This window comes from Hypomesus transpacificus, chromosome 4 (assembly GCF_021917145.1).
Source record: "Hypomesus transpacificus isolate Combined female chromosome 4, fHypTra1, whole genome shotgun sequence".
Taxonomy (NCBI): domain Eukaryota; kingdom Metazoa; phylum Chordata; class Actinopteri; order Osmeriformes; family Osmeridae; genus Hypomesus; species Hypomesus transpacificus.
Window position 1 is genome coordinate 4,830,037 of NC_061063.1, and position 19,729 is coordinate 4,849,765.

At 48.6% G+C, this 19,729-nt stretch overlaps 1 protein-coding gene across 1 annotated transcript; it reads right to left on the minus strand.

The window, feature by feature from the left end:
- Positions 1–84: 84 nt before the first annotated feature.
- eepd1 (endonuclease/exonuclease/phosphatase family domain containing 1) lies at positions 85–17,051 on the minus strand. The gene is made up of 7 exons (XM_047018668.1): positions 15,765–17,051; positions 8,513–8,564; positions 4,234–4,344; positions 2,855–2,989; positions 2,537–2,678; positions 2,161–2,355; positions 85–1,866 (listed from the first exon to the last, which is right to left on the minus strand). Exons 1-7 carry the CDS (start codon positions 16,610–16,612, stop codon positions 1,676–1,678), a joined length of 1,674 nt encoding a protein of 557 aa, XP_046874624.1. The 5' UTR covers positions 16,613–17,051; the 3' UTR covers positions 85–1,675.
- Between the last annotated feature and the right edge of the window lie 2,678 nt (positions 17,052–19,729).

The following is a 19,729-nucleotide window of genomic DNA, read 5'->3' on the forward strand; positions in this document are numbered from 1 at the left end:
ACTTGTGGTGCCACTAGAGGGCAGTCAAGCCTGCTTCCCCAACAGACTCCCTCTGATGCAGCATACAGAAGCCCTTATCTTGAATCCATTGTTTTATTTCAATCACATTAACAACAGCAACCACAATGATCACGTCTGACAGATCAGGCTATTGAAGTACAAAGTTCAATGTCGTTCCGTTTCTTGGTTCTCGTAAGGAAAAATATGTTGCAGGAGTCAATCTGGGTTTTGCTAAATATGTGTCATGATATGTCAATGATTCTGACCATGTTAGCTTGGTAGTGGTACTTTCCTCCAGGTCCAGCTGTCTGGAACAATGTCACTTTATTTATCGTCCTCACTGTCAGATGTTCCGTCCCAAACACAGTCATCAGAACTCACTAGGTTAAGATAGGTCACTTACATAGATCCCCTGTCGTAAAACAGCTTCATTTTGTCAACAGTGGCCATTGTCTCTCTCATTGCGAAACAAGCACAATACAATGCGTTGTCCTGGGACTGGTTTAGAAGCCTGTTTTCTCTCCATAAATAGCTCTGAGTCAGAGAAGACACTGGGTCTGTGGAACGTTCAGCAGCCTGCCCTGACCCTCCTAGTGACCCCCCGAGGGTCAGCTCACAAGCCGTGCTCACTACACCGTCTGAAAGTTAGACAAAACACAGCAGCTAAGAGCAACAGAAAACACACCATCATAATTGAGTTATAAGGAGACAGTCATTCTTGGTGAATTGCCATCTTGTTAGGGACAACCCGTTTTTGAGGGAGAGTGGAGGTAAAAAAGATGTCCAATTGGTTTTTACTCCATTGAATCAAACGTGGACAGGAGAAAAGAGGAATACAATTTAAAAAAACACCGGTGACATATAAACACAGCAGCGAGCAAACAGGTCTGGCTCAGAGATACCCTCTTCACAGCACGGTGGTTCTTTGTGCTGTCAAACAAGGGAGTTGATTGGCCATCGCAGGCAAAGTCAATGTCACAGTGCCTTGTCGCCCCATCTCCATTAGGGAAGTAACATAGTACACATACAAAGGGCCTCCTTACGCAACTTAATAGAGCAGCTTTTTACAGCTCAGTATTTACTGACAGTTTAAGTGTGTGCCTCAAGTAAACTACTTTAGGACATAGTAGGTGACTTCCAAACTGAGTAGAACGGAATTGGGCAATACTTTATATGAAATGTTACATAAACTACCGTGTAACTACATAGCAGTACCCATAGTTAAAGCATTGCACATACATACATAGGAATTGCAAAGTAGTTAATGTAACCTCAGTGTAAAGTGTTGCCCAGAATTATAATATTTCTTAAATGAAAATGTATACTAGTTTTTCAAAACTACTTACAAAAGACTTAACACAGGAGAAATGTCTACCAATTTCATTTGAATTCATCTATATTTATAAAATATTGTGGCACACTTACCATATCTATATCACACATATCTCTTAATTTACAAACAAATAATTCTACACCATGGATCTACACAGACCAACATACACTGATATCAGGAAACTAAAAAGGCAATCTTGGTGCTTTTCAGATTTGTCAGGTAACCCTTTGCTCCACTGCAAACCAACCCAAAGCAGGATCCAGGGCAAAGTCATTATGAAATGTCACCGTCCAATATCCCTTGCCACACTCACGACTGTCTCTATGGTGACCGTGAAGTTGGTCACCGCTCGTGTTTGGGCATGGCCTCTCCTTGCTCCAACACCGCCACCCTGTTCTTGCTCAGCTCTTTGGGAGTGATGTCCACAAAGAACTCAGCCACGACAGGGCAGTGGTCCGACGCTACGCCTCCCCACGACCAGTTGTCAGGGATCCAGGGGTTGGTCAGGCCTTCCCGCACCACTGTGCAATGGCCTGCAGGGGGCACCAAAGACAAGGACAACCTTAGTTGATCTAGCCAGCTTTAGTAACCAGGCTTGGTCAGGTGGCACCTAGTGTGCCAAGCTCATCCTCAGACATGCAAATGTAGCAGCGATGTGCAAATGGTTCAACGGGACATATTTTGTAAAGCAAAGTAGGCCGAACATGCACGTTTGGACACTGCTCACATGGTGCACACACACACACGCATCATTTATACATACACCCACACACACACACACATCATTTATACATCCACACACACATCATTTAAACATCCAAACACACCTGAGTAGACTTTCTTGAGCGAGCGGCTGAGCCAGATGTTGTCCAGGCAGTGCGAGCCCTGTGGAGAGCGTGTGCTGATGTTGGTGAAGTGAGAGCCAGGCACCAGGGGGCTCAGCTTCTCCCTGCGCAGCATCTCCAGCTCAGCGCTCTGGGGAGGCAGGCCAAAGTCCCCCAGCACCAGCACATCCTTCACCCCTGCAGACAGACGAGGGGGAGAGGAGTCAGTACGCTCGCCCCTCCACCCCAGACCCTACGTGGGATGGGTTTAGCTCAGTGGTAGAGCATTTGACTGCAGGTTGTCCTGGAGCTGAGTGACGATGAGCGACAATGTCCCAACCACAAGTGAAAGCTCCTAGTGGGTGACCTTTAGGCTGACCTTTGAGGGTATCCTGAATACTGACGGACATGTGTTGGCTCCCGGGCTCATCGTGGCTCTGGCTTTTGCCGTTGGGCTCTCCTGGCTGGGCTGCGGACCCTCTCATGTGGACGTTTACGATGGTCAGGTCAGATGAACCGATCTAACACAGATATAGGGATGAGTTCAGTTCTTACATGTGCAAACACAAGCATACACACACACACACACAACTAACACACACAAATGCACACGCACATTGAGCCTGACACAAACACGTCACAGACAGAGACACACTTCGTGTCCGAGTTGTCATATTGGGTAACGCATCGCACTTACGAGGAAGTGAGCCAGATACGGACGGGGATAGACATGCTTTCCGTTGCCATTGACGGCGGGACTTTCCAGGACGGCAGATTCTTTCAGGTCGATCCCGGAGGAGCTGTCCCACAGGAAGCCTGAATAGCTGTATCCCTGAGAGGGAGAGAGCAGAGGATGATGGGAGAAAAGCTTTTGGTGTTGTAACCCTAACCTGATGTCAGGTCATTTCTAGTACAGGAAGTCATGGCGTCAAGTTCCCGAATTCAAACTGAATGGGAACTTCCTCATTAAGCACAGCAGTTATCTCTCACTACCCAGAGCCTGGGGAGCCTTACGCTGGCCTACATGGCCTTCGTCACAAACACCCTTGAACGTGACCCTGAACGCTTGTCAGGGCGTAAATGAGGCTTCTTTGTTGTTAAAGTAGGATATAGTAGCAGCCTCCCTGGGTTGTGTGGTCAGACTAGAGGAGATGATAGCCTGGGGGGTGACCACAGTCTCTGTGGCACATGATCCACTTAGCTACACACGGAGACAACGCGGATAAGAAAAGGAGAGGGCATCTAACAAGGACACTGCTGCAGACAGGACTCCAACAAGGTCTTCCCGGTGCTCATCCAAACAAGCCCCTTTTCCTCTAACACATGCCGACACACAGGCATCACACGTATTCTGTCATGTCCCAGTGGCCACAGGAAAAACCTCCCAGGGCAAGAAAGCTGTTAGACTGACACCAGCAATAAAAAGGGATTCAGTGGAGTGGGGTGTCACGTGGAACACACACACAGCCTGACTATTATACAACAAATCGAATTATACATACTGATCTTGCTCTCCAGTGAGGAGGAGAACAGCATCGGGAAGAGTTATGGAGTCATTTCAGTTCACCTCAACAATACAGGCCCGATGAACTACAGCGCCTGCCAGTCGCGGGGAGGCTTTTTACGACTCCCCTTCCCATTATCGAGACCATCCATCTTACGTGACAGAGAGCATCGCTGCGGGGAGAAGCCAGCCCAGCTTAAGTTGATATCTGGGGTCCATCTCGCGGCTGGCTTCCTCTGTGAGTAAACACTGGCATCGGTTCGCTCAGAGAACCTTCCTGATGTTAGGGGGAGATTACTGAGGAAAAGAGCCAGCCTCAAAGGGTTATATAAATCAAGTAGCTTTATGCTCTCTAGGACCTCTGCTGCCTGGAGCCCCCCCAGGGAAGTGGCTCCCCTCCCCAGGCAGAGCACACTGCGCTAGCTGTCCTCGTGGATAAGAGGATAATAGCAAAGCTCTGTCTGAGACATTGTGTACGTCAGTGTTCTTCAGAACGAGCTGGACTAACTCGTTTTTGACCTTAAGATGGGTGATCTTATATCTGAGTTTCACAGTGTTACTTTATACTGTACCTTGTCGGTCTGTCCGGTGGGTTTTTCAGACACAGTGCACTTCCACAGCCCTCTTGGTCCTCTCCACTTGCGAACACTGGCCAGCATGCCCTGGTTGAGCTCCACACAGAACTGGAACACAGTTCAGGAAGAAGAATTACAACACTATCGACCGGATGAAACCATAAACTGCCATCCGACTGTCATCACAAACCATCACATCACAGAGCTCAGTAACAACAGCTTAGAAATCACGAATCACAATGTCTCTACTCTTGGATTTTTCATGATTTCAAAGCTTAATTTAACAAAAACGTTTTGTTTTTTTCCATTCAAATTTGTATAGGTAGTTAACAACACATTCTTCTGTGGTGTGATGAACTTAAAACTCATTTTTCAATTCCACTTTACAGCATCTTTAAACAACCTACAATAATCACACTTCCCCAAAGTGCCATACATGGAGCCTGCAGTTACATGTCTCTTGATCTGCAGTCACATGCTTTACTTGGGAGCTCCACCTGTCTCATATCATACAAGATGGCGACCGCTCCGTGTGAGGAAGTGGGCATGGCCGTCACTGAGGTGAAGACAGGGCAGAGGTGGTGGTGGGGGGTGGAAGGTGGGTAGGAGAGGGGAACCGGCTGGAGGATGACATTTCTGCGCAGGGTAACCTGCTGCTGGGGCTATAATTAACCCCAGCCCACAGAGAGCTTCGCTGCGGGACACTGGAGGAGCCAGAGAGCGCCCCTCTCTGGAGCTTTCTCCATCCCTCCTTTCCTACATCCCTCCCCCCCTAACCCAGTCTGTCACCCCTCCTTCCCTGGGTGCCCCAGTGACATCCATTAACCAAAGCTAGGCTGTCTTATCCCACAGGTGGCAAAGTCGTCAGTCAGTCAGGCAAAGTCAGTCAGTTGGCATCCGGGACAACCCCCCCCCCCTCCCTCCCGACCACACATCAACCTCACCTCGCGCTGATGCGGCGCTGAGGAAACAATCCAATGACATGATTGGATTTCAATGGGATGGAGCTTCCCTGCCTCAGGCCCCCTGGGTGCGGCCTGGCCCCAAGGAGATACGGGGGGAATGAATAGCGGGGCCGCTCGCGGAACACAAACACACCCATAATTCACAGTGGGTGATGAAAGCGCAGGCACAGCTCTGGGGCCCTGGCCCGGTGCCAGGCCTAGAGGACCAACCAGGCGGGGAGAGCGTCTCCTCCGAGAGGGCCAGTCAGCCTGGCGAGGCCTGACTCAGGTGGAAGAAGCCGGAAACACTCCAGTACATTTATTAAATGAAATGCGGACCTACTTTTCACTGCCTCAGATTTAATTATCTAATTAATGTAATCTGCGTTAATCAATACGGGAGACAGAAGGCCATAAAACACTCCACCTGGTTGCCGTGGAGACCTGGGATGAGCAGTAAAGCCTCTGAGAAAGCACTGTTCATTGTAGATATGTGAAGCTGTGTGTGTGTGTCTGCCCACAGGCTACAACCAGACAGACAGTCCCTAGTTCTGGTGTGAAGCTTAACACTCTTAACACTCTTCCTAGTATGGCTCCAGTCTCAGGACTGGAAAGGATAGATGATACACACCTCAATTTTGGCAATGCCTGCACATACACACACACACAACCTCAAACACACTGGACACAATTCTGGGCAGGCATCTTTTAGCAACAGCCAGTAAGAAGATAAAAACCCATTTCCGTTGGGTACTTATTGGGTCTTATGGGGAGAAATGCAAACCAATATGCACATAACTCGTGACATTCAGTTCCAACATGGTTGATTACTAGATCAAACAGGTTAAAAGAACCAAGTTAAAACCACAATGGTGTTTGTGTGTGCGCATGTTGGACAATAGTGTGGGTCTGTTCCTATATAGTGTGTCAGTTAGTGATGAAATAGAAGCTGGCAGCTAAGCTGAAGTGGATACAGACACCCAACTTCACTGTAAGTCTACTGCATCTGATAAACAAGTAGAGCATTGTTGAACCAGAACTACTTCCTCACATTGCAGCAATTTACCACAAACCACAGAAGGTTCCTTGGATACATAACAGAAGGGAAAACAGTGCCCCATTACTGGTACATGCGCCTAAGTGACTAACTGCAAGCTGTACAGTTGGCCAGAAAACAAAAAAGTGTGATGGTTTGAATGTGAGAGGACGCCTTATATAAAGGTGGAGGAATGTCCTGAGGGGGGTTAAAGAATTCCTTCAGGGGAACTTCTGAGAATGAAGCAAACTGTGAAGGGAGGCCCTCTGCAGAGAGACTCCTGCTGAAAATTCTGCTTCTGAGAAGAAGAGAAAAGATAGAGATAAAGCCCAGAGAGACATAGGGAAAGAGAGAGAGGAGAGAGAGAGAGAGAGAGAGAGAGAGAAGAGAGAGGAGAGAGAGGAGAGAGAGAGAAAGGATGAAAGAGAGTGAAAAGGGGTGTGAACTCCCCTGATTCTGGGCCACTTAATCCAAACAGGTGGGCCCCAAGAAGCGTTTTGCAGTAAAAACTGCATATGAGGCTGAAGGGAGCTTCTTGATCTATTGTACCACTTTGTGTTTGGCATGCTCATGGATGAAACTGGGTGATGCTCCTCTACGCCTGTGTGTGTGTGTGTGCAGAACCTCTGCTTTTGGTCAGAGCAATGAAATCAGAACCAGTCACACTTCGTGACTGACTGCCTGCACTGAACAAAGAGGGAAGAGGACAGAGAGAGAGAGACACACATAAAAGAGAGAGGTATATCGAATTTTGGACTGAAGCACAAGAGGCAGAGAAAAGAGAGAGCCGGATAGAAAGATGGAACGGTATCAGGGACCAAGATGGAGTGAGAGAGAAAACGAGAGGGTGAAAGGAACATAAAGAAGACAGGGTCTCTCTGGATTCTTCTGATGTGGTTTGTCTCCAGTCCAAAAGCAGAGCTTCAGCCTCTCCAGCCCGCCCCCGTTCTCTCTCTCTCTCCCTCCTCTCTCCCCTCTCTCCCCCTCTCTCCCCCTCTCCCTCCCTCTCTCTCTCCCCTCTCCCTCCCTCTCTCTCCCCTCTCTCTCCCCCCCTCTCTCCCTCTGCTCTCTCTCTCTCTCTCTCTCTCCCCCCCCTCTCTCTCTCTCTCTCCCCCCCTCTCCCCCTCTCCCCCCTCTCCATCCCCTCTCCCCCTCTCCCCCTCTCCTCCCCCCTCTCCCCCTCTCTCTCTCTCTCCTCTCTCTCTCTCCCTCTCTCTCTCTCTCTCTCTCTCTCTCTCTCTCTCTCTCTCTCTCTCTCTCCCTCTCTCTCCCTGTCTCTCTCTCTCCCTGTCTCTCTCTCTCCCTGTCTCTCTCTCTCTCCCTGTCTCTCTCTCTCCCTCTCTTTCTCTCTCTCTCTCTTACCTTGCTGATGAGACACTGGTCTGCTCTGACCTACTTATCTCTCCAGGGTGGCAACACATTCCAGGTCAGACTCTCCCCCCCAGCTCCTTTAGCTACCAAGGACGAGACCACTGCTCACACACACCGATCAATGTCACATCTCTGCCTATGTCCACTAACAAAGCACACAATCACTGAAAGGGATGTCAGTTCATAGACGTGTACTATAATCATTGCCTACCCTGGGTATCAGTCAAATGGGATCTCCAATTCGGTGCAAATACCACGATATTGATTCGATACATTGTGTACTTGAGATACAATGTAGAGTTCTTGTAACACAACTGATCTCTATTTCATAACGCTCATGGCCAAATGGAGACACAGAGGATCCATCCATTCTCTGATGTGGAGATTGTGCATGTCCAGTCACAGAGTATGGGTCTAAGCTTACCACATACCATACCAAATACCGGGCAGTGTCCCCAATGTCTCGCTAGCCTGGTAAAAGAGACACTCTACACGTAGCAACTACAGGCTTATTTTTAGCCATGAAAGCACAGGAGAGGGACTACAGTTCAAACCCAAATACAAGACTGGAAATAGAAGACATAATTTACACTGGAGGGGCGACAGGGAAGAGTGGAGGAGGCAGAGAGAGTGAGAGAGGAAGCGAGAGAGGGTGAGTGGGAGAGAAGGCATTTGCATAATGTCGACAAAAAGCGAGGCCTTCGCTAAGTGGGCGTTAGGATGCAGATAGCAAGTGGCTCACTACAATCATTTCCTGTGCAAAGGCTGCCATCGGTTTTTACACAGGCCGGTCTAGACTGGCCACCCAGCCCCTTCATCACGACCACTATCCTAGCGGAGGTCTGTATGATGAGAACCTTTGGCTCACCAGAACAGAAGCACCTGAAAGAGACATGACCAGGAGGAATTCAGGTCTCTACTATACCTTGTCCAGGGCCTCTCGGTCCAGTAGGTCCTGAACGGCCAGTAACTTGATGCTGGAAAGGACGAGAAGAGAGGGAGAAAAGGGGGGAGGGAGGAAGGGAAGAGGGGAGGGAGGGAAGGGGGGAGGGAGGGAAGGGGGGAGGGAAGGAAGGAAAAAAGTGGTCAGAGTGGCTTGCATAGCATGGTGGAAATCATTGCTGGTGTGCAGATTGAATGCCATGGCTTCTAGTTCAACACACAGTGAAGATAGCCTTGTGAAGCAGAGACATCTGTACTGTTGACACAACAGATAAGCAAACAGAGAGACTAGCCGACCAGGATCTTGTCTCTCCATCACAAGACTACCTGAAAATGACTCATGCAGGCCACTTTAAAACATACCAAAGTGAGATGGTAGAGTGAGGACAGAGAATTATCTAGAACTAAAACTATCCAGTGCACAAACAAATTATTGCACCGTGAGGAAATCGTTACCCCATAAACATTTATTTGTTTGCTTAAAAATTACTTTCCAGGCCACTAGTCAGCACAGGGAAAAGTAATGCATGCCATAAAAACACATACTAGAGCTCAAGCAAGATTGGTCTTCATTACTTTTGCTGCCTGATTAGGTATTATGCCTTCACCAAGCCTTTTTACACAACACTGTCGCAAAACATCTTTATTTAAAGTGGCACAACTGTGTTCTGACACTCTTGATGTGAATGTTTGTGCCATATGTACGCATAGATCCCTAAGGCTTTATGAAGGCTTAATGAAGCTTCAGATGCACTAAAACAGACTGTAGTAACATTTCAGGAATCCCTCTCTCCCTCCCTCAATCCCTTTTTCTCCCTCGAAGCCCCCCTCCCTCCATCTTCCTCCCCGTTTTTCCACATCCAGTTGTTGTTCTCTAAACCACAACCTATTTGTGATTAACTAAATGAAAAGATATTCTTTATTCACTGAGAAAATGAAATCAGTCAATATCTTGTCTTTTAAGAAGGGCCGAAGGAAATCAACAGCTACTTGGCAACAGATACCAACAGATATTTAGCACATGCAGCAGAGTACACACATGCAGGACGCACACACACACACACACACGCTCACTTTCTCAATGTCTCATCTCATAATGCAGGTGCAGTACACACCGATGGTGTGTGCTTCAACACTACAGTCGGCTGCAACACTAGCTTTCACCTGCTCTCACCCTGTAATCCTAAAAAGAGGCCAAAACCCATGTTGCATAACACTTCTATTTGTAAAGTACTGCCACAGTCCAGGAGAGACTAATCTCACATGCAGTCTGCCATGATAGAAGACACGTATGACTAGAACTACTTATTTGTGTTTAGCCAAGTCATTTAGCTTATCCATTGTCTGCCATGAAGACCCCTTTGAGATCTCTCTGAAGAGCACAGGAGACCAACCAGAATGAGTCAGCTCTTTTGTAGCTGTTACAAAACTAACGTCATTGAGCGAATGGTGGGAGTTTGCTAGGAGCCAGATGGACTGCTGGAGGAGTGCTCCGGGCTGTCAAACTGAGTGACATCACTTCCGGCTTCCTCTGCTCTATCATCTCAAGCTGTTGATGGACGAGCCACTTAGCACAGCTGTGACGAAATTACTTTACCCATTTGTAAATCACTTGAGATACCAGAGTGAAAGGATTTCAGTTAGAATTGTATCAGGGTCAATCTGGCTTTCAATGGGTTTGTTTTCCTCATGGAGAAACCCGTTTAGTACTTGGTGTGGTAGTTTCCTTTGTGGGAACTGAGGGAGGTCCCTGGAGAAAATGATCTGGGTCCACATGTATAATTAGAGGATAGGGAGATAGGCCAGCCTCAAAGAACAAAACCAATGTCAGTGTTAGGTTATGCTACGCTAGCGGTCGTGTGCTCGATTCGGTGCAGTGTTCTGTTAGAGCTCCCCAGAGTAGCTGCCTTGGGCTTCAACTTGGCCTTCATCGCCGACCGGGCTGGTGGAGTCTGTGCCCTCACAGCCAGAACAACTGACTGGTCCGGCTTGCCTTTCGTCCCCCAGTGTCTCCACCAGCAGAGACACATCCTCTGTCCCCAGCACTGCACCCTTCAACCCGCCCCTCACAGACCCCGCCTGGCCAGCGCAGCATGAATATGGATCAGCGAGCGCTCGGTCTGATTGGTATTCCTGCCGCTGGAGACGGGTGAGGACGGATCCTCTAGCTGGACAGATAAGTAGCGCAGCACTCTCAACACGTCCCGGGAACCTATCACCTTCAAAGAGCATAGGAACTTTCGCAACACTGGCCCTTTCTGTCATATTGCTCTGCCAGATTGTTTTGTTGTATTTGCGAATCAGCCAACCCAATTCGACCCCAGCCATAACCACTTGACCTCTACATGTTAAAACAATGTTTTAGTGGTTGACAGATGAAGAGAGGGAGCTCAGCACGTGTACATATTTGCAATCTCCACGCAATCACCGATTGCCCCGTTTGTCCGTTTTGAGAACAAACGGGTCAGGGGTCAGAGTGACCCCGCCTTCTTCCTCCGCTGTGAGTGGTCATGGTCATCACCACAATGAGACCAAGAGGACCTGACAATAGCTCCTCTGCAGTCCAGGAGCTTTACAGCCGTCCCACCATATCCTGCACCTCCTCCACAAAGCCCCCGGGGCTGGTCCGTCCCCCCCGGCCTCAGGCCAGCTCCAGGCTTGCTCTGAGCCAAGGTGACATGACGTCACCGCAGTGCAGGGACAGCTTAACGGTGAACGCAGGCAGAGGCTCAGCAACAGGGCGCAGTGTCCGGCCCATCGCTCAAATCCACACTCTCAACTCAAAGCTGAATGGAATATGCAGATTAACGGACGCCCTCCCCCCCTCCTTTTTAAACAATGGAGCGAGAGAGAAAAAAAACGGGAACGTTGATGATGGCCATTCCTCCTATTCTGTGACAGTCAACACAGTCCAGTGACAGTGAGAGGCAGGCACACTCACAGATACATCCCTCACCTACTCCCTCGCGGAGAGGGCTGAGTAAGCATGGCTCTGTCCAGCTGAGGTCAAACAAGGTCCCACCCTGCAGCAGGAAAGCAGAATGCAATCCCTCAACGCCATCACCGCAATGGAGAAGAGTAGCTTAGAAAACCAGATAAACCTCTGGTTGGAGGGCAAGATGGAAGGGAAAAACTAATACAAATCTGAATCTCAATAAATTTGATCAACATGATGTGGTAAAAGATTGCTGCTTTGTCAAAAGGGTTGAGCTGCAGCGAAGTATTTGTATCAAATCAAATCAAATCAAATTTATTTGTATAGCCCTTTTTACACGCAAGCATGTCACAGAGGGCTTCACATGCGCCCATAGAACTGCCCCTCAACCAACCTAAACCCTCAAGGAAGACAAGGAAAAACTCCCAGAAAAACTCCCACCGGGAGAAAAAATGGAAGAAACCTTGGGAGGAGCAATTCAGAGAGGGATCCCCTCCTCCAGAGACGGTTGGTAAGAGAGAGGAGCAGAACACAAGCTAAACATAGTCATACAGTGTCAATGGGTTTTGAAACACCAAAATCCATTGTTCGGCTTTATAGACGTTGGATGGGACCGGGAAACTCGCTGTTGGCCGTCATGGAGACTGGATTCCGGGTGACGACCTGGTTCAGCGTTGGCAGACCGACGACCAAGCAGGTCCTGACAGCTCAAACCCCCCACACCACAGGGAATGTGTGGGGGGGGGACAGAGAGGAGAGCAGGGATTAGAGAATGCCAGGAGCAGCTTTGTACACTGGTTTCAGGGGACATGGGGCACCAAGTACACTCTTGTTGTCAGAGTAACTGAGTAAACTACTTTGGGGATTATGATTGGGATATGGAATGATCCCTGAGTGCATATTGTGGTTCCTGGGGTGACTGTGTGTAGCAGTCCACGCTGGTCAGTCAGGCACCTGGGTTTGAGTCCTGCCACTGGCAGGCTTTGCTCTTCACTCACTGTTCTCCCACAATAAAGTGCTGCGCCAATGGAATTTTCCACATGAGCGCCTTCCCCTCTCTGTGCTTCGTCCTAACACCCTGCGTCAGCTCCGACCCCCGCCCACCCCGCTCATGACCTCAGCATCAATTCTGGGCAAAATCACAACCCCCCCCCCTCACCCGCCATCCTTCCACACACACACACACGTCGTCGTCGACCCGTAAAATTGAGATGTGAGGCACCATATTCGAAAACGGTGCCTTTCACAGCCCAAACTTTCATCGGGATGTCGTAGGGAGGTTGTGTGTGTGTGTGTGTGAAACACGCATGAGCACGCAGGGCTCTCTGACAGCTGGGATCTGGAGGTGGGAAGTGACCTTGCGGCGCTGCTGCACACTGCAGACCCACACACTGCAGACCCACACACTGCAGACCCACACACTGCAGACCCACACACTGCAGACCCACACACTGCAGACCCACACGCAGACGGACAGAGGGCTGAGTGGCGGAGCGAACACATCCTGGGGTCTACCTCTGCTCTTCAGACACGCTAGACTGGAAGGGAGGGCTCTACTGCAGCAGAATCCAACACCTGCACACAGGCAGATACAAAACACGCTCAAACGCACACACACAAGAAAAAGGCTACCGCATCTTACGAAGCTCTGGGTAGGGGTAGCCAAAGGAAGCCAGATGGTCAGAGAAGAGGGATTCGAGCGAAGGTCGTGACAGTAATGTTGTTTAACAGGGAGCCGGAGCAGTGATCTACATCCCTGTCTTCTACAACCCAGTAACACCACCACCATCAACATAATGACCCTCACCATCATCAACAGAGGTCTGGGTTAGTGTCTGTCGCCAACATCTGCTCAATGTCATCATGCCCTAATAGAGAACATGCAGGCCTTCCATTAGATCTTCCTCCTTTCGAGAGAGGCCTCAGAGAGTTCTCCCAGGCCTTACAGTTATTTTACAAGTATGTTAACATCCTGTGTTTGATTTCTGGGATCTGTAGATTATTTACCCAGCTGATTGGATTGTTCCTTTTCTCCCGCCATCAAACACAACACACATTGTCTTCTTTGGACCTGAGGTTCACTCTGTCAAACAACGGCCGAGGGGACGATAACCTCATTAACCTGCAGAACTAAAAGAACATTCCAAGAGGATTCTGAAGGAGGAGACTTCAGTGTCTGAAGGGAATCTAAAGGGAATATTGTCTTTTCACATTCTGTCCCTCCCTCCTTCCATCACTCCGTCTCTTTCCTACTCTGCCTTTCATGTAAGTATGTGTATGTCGGGGAGTGTCTGCGGATGGTTTCAACAACAAGCAAAGCCTTTCCCCGTCAGAAACCAAAGGTCAGAGGCTAAACAGAGACATGCAGCAATAGCCAAAACATACCTACACAACAACACCCTATGGCAAAAACCTCACCCAGTATCACCGGAAGGCTTGTTGTGGAAGAGAGCTTCAACAGTAGATCCAGGTCTGAAACTTGATGTTACGCTTAAATGAGCTATTAGGAGCAGACTTTCACTATCGCGAAGCAGAATATGACTGCTCCTTTTCCTTCCCTTATTCTAAGCTTGTCCAAATGTACTGAAGTTCTATAGCTGTTTTTACCTCACCCACCTCATTGGATTGCAAAACAGAAAAACGTCAATAGAGCTTCAGGTCGATGGGTATAGCATAAGATGTTCTTATGCACACACTGAGAAAGGAGTGATGCAGAGTCGGGCAAGAACCAATTGACTGTGGTCCACAGCCCTCCAGCCTGTGGCAGACACACAGCTATTTCACATTACAACCAGGAGAGTTTGTTTTGCACTGAGCATGTGAGTCACCACATTCTGTGTGTGCTAGCTTTACACCTTCCCTGTTCTGATGAACTGTATTAACCCTGCTAGCTGGCCTGGCTGGCCATTCCCCCTTCTCTAAGCATAGACATAAGACTCTGTGTATATGTGTGTGTGTGTGTGCGGCGCACGTGTACATTGACTGCTGACTGAAACTGCTGACAAATAACAAGAGGGCTCCTCAACACTGGAAGAGTCTGATCTGGCAGTCTAACCTTCGGTAAGCAGTGCATCGCAGAGTTCAGTGAACTCCAGTGACCCTTCCCTCCTTCCCTGCTTCCCTCCCTCCCGTGGCTGAGGGAGGGAGGGAAGGGCCAGGTCACGGTGTAAACTCAGCCTCCAGCCTGGGATCTCTGCTCCGCAGCTGAGCACTACACCAACACACAATAACCCCCCACCCCACAAACACTTCACCTCTCCGGCCCTCCTCCCCCCCCCCCCCCCCCCTCCCGAGGCTACCAAGATCAGGAAAAGGGAGGGCTGATGAGTAGGGTTTTGGACTTCCAAATCCATGCTCAGTCAACAGAATAGAGGGGGGGGGGAAGGAAGGGGGGCACAGGGGAGGGAGGCAGGCATGGGGGAGGGAATTATGGGGAGGAAGCGGGAGGGGGGCAGTAGAACAAGCCACATCAGCCCAGTGCAAAAGTTGTTCATGAAACTATAAACTGTTTGCAAGCTGCTTATTTTGTTATTTGTTACCCTTGGGTACGATAGGGCGGGGTGGTAAAGGTATAAATGTTTAATGGCCCAGCTCATGTTTGTATTAGGAATTAGAGGAACATGTGAGGGTGGATCGTGTTTGCATGGCAAGAGCTGCTTGTTTCCCAGACAGGGTCAGTTTCTGTCTTAACAGCGGGCTGGGAAGCGTCCCCCCCATGTTCTGCCAGGGTGAACCCCAAACTGCATGGCTCCCAAGGGGTTATGTAAGAAAACCCAATGAACCTCACCTACTGCCAAGGCACACGGTCTGCTTAACTCATACAGTGTGTGTGTGTGTGTGTGTGTGTGTTCAGTAGACATGTGAGGCATGACTAGATCAAACAGTGCACCTCTCTTTGTTCAAATCAATAAATAGGGCAGGTCCTTAAACCGAGGCTCTCCTGGATAACAGTGTATTCCAGCTGTCTCAGGACTATGCTGAGACAGCTGACTAGCTTTCTCAGAAGGCCCAGAGAATGGACAGAACCACCACAGGTATACTCTATAGGTGTATTCATTATCAGTACATTGTCATTGTCTTCAGTAACGCCACCTCAAAAAGGTATATATATAATTCCAATATATCTATAAGTTTCTGACTTTATAATGGCTGCAGGTCATGAAAATGCAACATCATTATCCAAGGTTACAGTAAGCCTACACTACAAAAATAAGTGGCATACTTACAAATCCATGTGACGCATGCTAAAGCACACATAACTTATGGGGGCTACATGTGATGAATGTATGGCTATACTTACTCGTTCTCCAGAAGTGTCATACACACGACCTCTTTCACTCCTGGATTGTTAGCCTTCTCACAGGAACAGGACTGCAAGTTCCAGGTGGCCACTCGCACCACCGCTCTTCCGTCTCGCAACCCGCACAGAGGCTCTACGTTGGGCCGCACCGACAGGATCTGCGTTGGCCCACCAGGCGGAAGGTCAAGATCATCACTTCGAAGACTGAAAGAGGTCGGGCTCGGGTGAGATTTTGTGGTGTACGTCAACCCGCCGTTGGTGTTTGTGGAAGGTGTTCTGGATCGTTCAACAAAAACTTGGAAACGGATTTTGTCCAACAGGGAGGAGTTGATGTGGTTGACCCTCACCAGATCTTCAATGCTTTTAAACGGGCCGTTCTCGGCACGATACTCTACTATGTTCTTGGCCATTTTCTCCGTGATGCCACGGATGCTCATGAGTTGAGCAGGGGTTGCGGTGTTGATGTTCATACCTGTACATGACAGGTGCTCCAAGTCTTTACGCAGCGACGACGGAGAGTGCTGGGATGAGCTTGTCCGACTCGACACGCATATTTCTAGTTTGATCATCTCTAATTTCGTAGCCCCTATCCCGCTAACTAGTGCCAAGTCTTCCACCTTTTTAAATCCCCCTATACAGTCACGATATTCCACAATATTCTGAGCGACCGTGCGGTTCACTCCCGGTAAAGTCATCAGTTCCTCCTCAGTTGCCGTATTGATATTCAACCGCTCCTGGTTGACTAGTATATTACTAAAGTTACAAGCCGCGCTGAATTTACGTTTGCTGTGACCAACATCTGAGGGGTCTTTAGGGATGGACCGGTGGCACCCTAGATTTCCTCCCATCGTCAGGCTGGTGATCCACCGGTGCTCGGAAAAGTCTAGACCGTAGGCTGACAGGCACAAGACGTGGAAAAGAACAGCGTGGTTGATCGACCCCTGCGAGGAAACATGCCCTGCATGCAAAGAGCTGTGGACGTGACAGTATTACAAATTGACTGATACGTTACATTGGTATCTTCTATCACCGTTTAATTTGTATTTTTTTAAGACGCGCCCGAAGCAATGTTCCTTTTGGTTATTCTCGCACGTCAAATTGTTTGATAGTTCAGCTTCTCCACTGAAATGTCTGTTTCCCTGTTTTTAAATACGTCCTCGACGTAGAGTACAGGTTCCAAGTAAAGACAGTGGCCGTCAATCTCAATCTTCTCACCGTCTGCTTACGGAGCGCGAGACAGACTGATATGCGAAGCTGCAACGCGCTCGCATCAAATGCCATATGGACTCATCAGCACTCCAGGGGGCGTGGTTCCGGAATGAATGACAAATCTTTTCTGTAGCATTTAAAAATGTAATTAGCCTCCCAAACTACATAAGATACAAGTTATATATTGTTGTGGAAATTGTGAGCATGTTCAATAAAACAAGATTTACCAATTGCCAAAATATGTCTCAATAATATTAATTGCAGAGACAGAATGGCCTAATCTCTTTAATATGTGATGAAATTACGAATCAACTGAGTACAATTGGGAACCAAACAAATCTCATCAAATAAGAAACCTCTTGCAAACTAATCCCTTCAATGTCGAGCTGCTTGGATTCAGGTTGTTACACAGTCAGCAAAATAACTTGATTAAATAGGCATTACCTCCGTCAAATCATAGGCTACAATACACTACTGTATCTGCAAATATAAACACTACTAATGAGTCTACCTGAATAGGTGTGCCAGTGATTTGAATTTCAAAGCGTTTTCTATGTGCTATGTACACCCCTTTGAAACCTGTCATGAATGAGCATCGCCCTTAGGGTTTACCCACTCGATCTAACATGTTGGCAAAACAACCAATAGATGTGCAAATCATATATTGCTGAATTCAAAATGAAAACTAATATCTCAATCAGGTCGCAGGATCAACATGACAACAGGTATATATAGGAAGCAGCTATCTGCAAACTCCGCACAGTTAAGACTGGGAGAGTCACGGATCATATCACACCTGTGTTTAGCATCAGGGTGTTTCGGAGTCAGGACTCAACCAGGACATCCACCTGTGCCTGAACCCCCTACTTACATCACAACAAGGGCCGGGGATTACAGAGGAATATCAACAGGCAATGCCGAAGATGCAGACAGATAACAGGAAACGCATAACAGGATGCGTTCAAACATGATGACCTCAGTCAAGGGGTCAGAGTTAAGCACAACAATCCTAATGTGATTACCGGTCAGGCCAAAACACGCAAGAGGATTAGGTTTCATAAAGTCATATGAAAGTGATAAACGTGCTGATGCCAAGGGATCCAGTTTCCCTGCTAGTGCCCCACGCTGTACCAGTTTGTTCTAATCTTCATGTACTAATCTCCCTGTTGGGCCAGCACAGGGTTCGAGGCTGGACTCGGCCTACCTGGGGCTGTTGGTACATGGAGATGGAGTTAGTCTAAAGGAGGCCCAGACATACATTATTCTTCATGACTCAGACAATATCATGATGAAACATTTCATAGCCAACTTGACTACACCCACGTGATTTAAACCTGGACATGCTCAAACACACACACAGTAAGAGTAACTGCCAGCAGGGCCAGTGGTGTAATGGGATTTCTGGCTTACAATACACTATTCTCCATGGCACAGACCACAGGGGGAGAAATGCTTCAGACAGCATAGAAGTTTGGCCCTGATCCCTCTGTGGGTCCAGTGCCTCTGGCCACACTGTCTGACTGATGTGCTGCACATCCCCTGTTCTGTTGCCCAGTGGGCGTGGGAGTGTGTGTGTGCATGTGCAGGTTTGAATCATGTTTGAGTGCGAGCGCATGCGTGTTCTGGAATGTGTGGCCTCGTCGGTGCTGTGAAACCGAGTTCAACCAGAAAGGAGCTCAAGTATGCTGACAGCCCCAACGTTAAATCTTCCCACCTTTTGTCTGTCTGCATGGGCCGAATCCAGCTTCATTGGACCGCCGACCCAAGGAGGTCATTGTTAAACGACTAATCAAGCAGCCAGAACAGACTGTGCTAGCCAAGGGGGCCACGTTCAGCAAGAGGTCCCCGTGAAGCACACAGCTATGGGGCTAGCAGTTTGGCTGGGGGGGCCGGGAGTGCTGGGAAGGCGTCAGCCGGAGGAGATCAGAGTGTTGGAGAAAGTGACATAACTCAGGAATGGACCCAGCTCTGTGGGAGCAGGCGGTCTGGGGCTTTGACAGGATGGGGAATCAGTCTAACAATCCACACGGCAGAATGTGGAGCCTTTCACGGGCACTCCACCACAGCAAGGGTGTGTTGGGGGAGGGGGTCTCAAGGGGATTGTAGAGGTGATATTTTACTGATAACCATGAAACTAGATTCAATCCAGGGTTTTGTCAAATCAAGATTACAGAGACCAAACTCCAGTGTATTTGTCTGAACGTCAGCTCACTGCCTTCTGTAGCAGTGCTGAGGCAGGGATGCCTGGGCCACACTATCTACACTGTCCAGCAGGGTGACATGTCTGAGCCTCCTTGCCCTTTGTCCAGTTTGACTTGGCTGAACAAAAGGCCCAAGGCTGCTTGTCTGCGTCCAAAGGGGACAAATCTTCACTTTGGCAGACGAGTACCAATACTGTCTCTCGTTACTGTTTATAATAAATAAATTGCAAGTTAGATTTCAACACTATCGTGGTGCCACACACTTTTTTCACAGTCTCTATTCAAAGGGATTTCAATCATAAATATACTGACAAGGACTATCAAAGGGAATACATGCTTTCCTGTTTGAAATGTTCTGTCAGAACCTCGCTATGCGGCCTAAACCTCTGAAGATTTAGAGCCCCCTTCTGATTGGTTTACCTGGATGTCCAGGCAAAACTCTCAACCAATGGGTGGGGGGCAGAGGTGGGCGAACATGGTCTTCTGACAGGGGATCTGTGGCGTGATGCCACAGTGACCGGGGCAGAGCGTGTGTCCCACTAAGCTGGGAGGGAA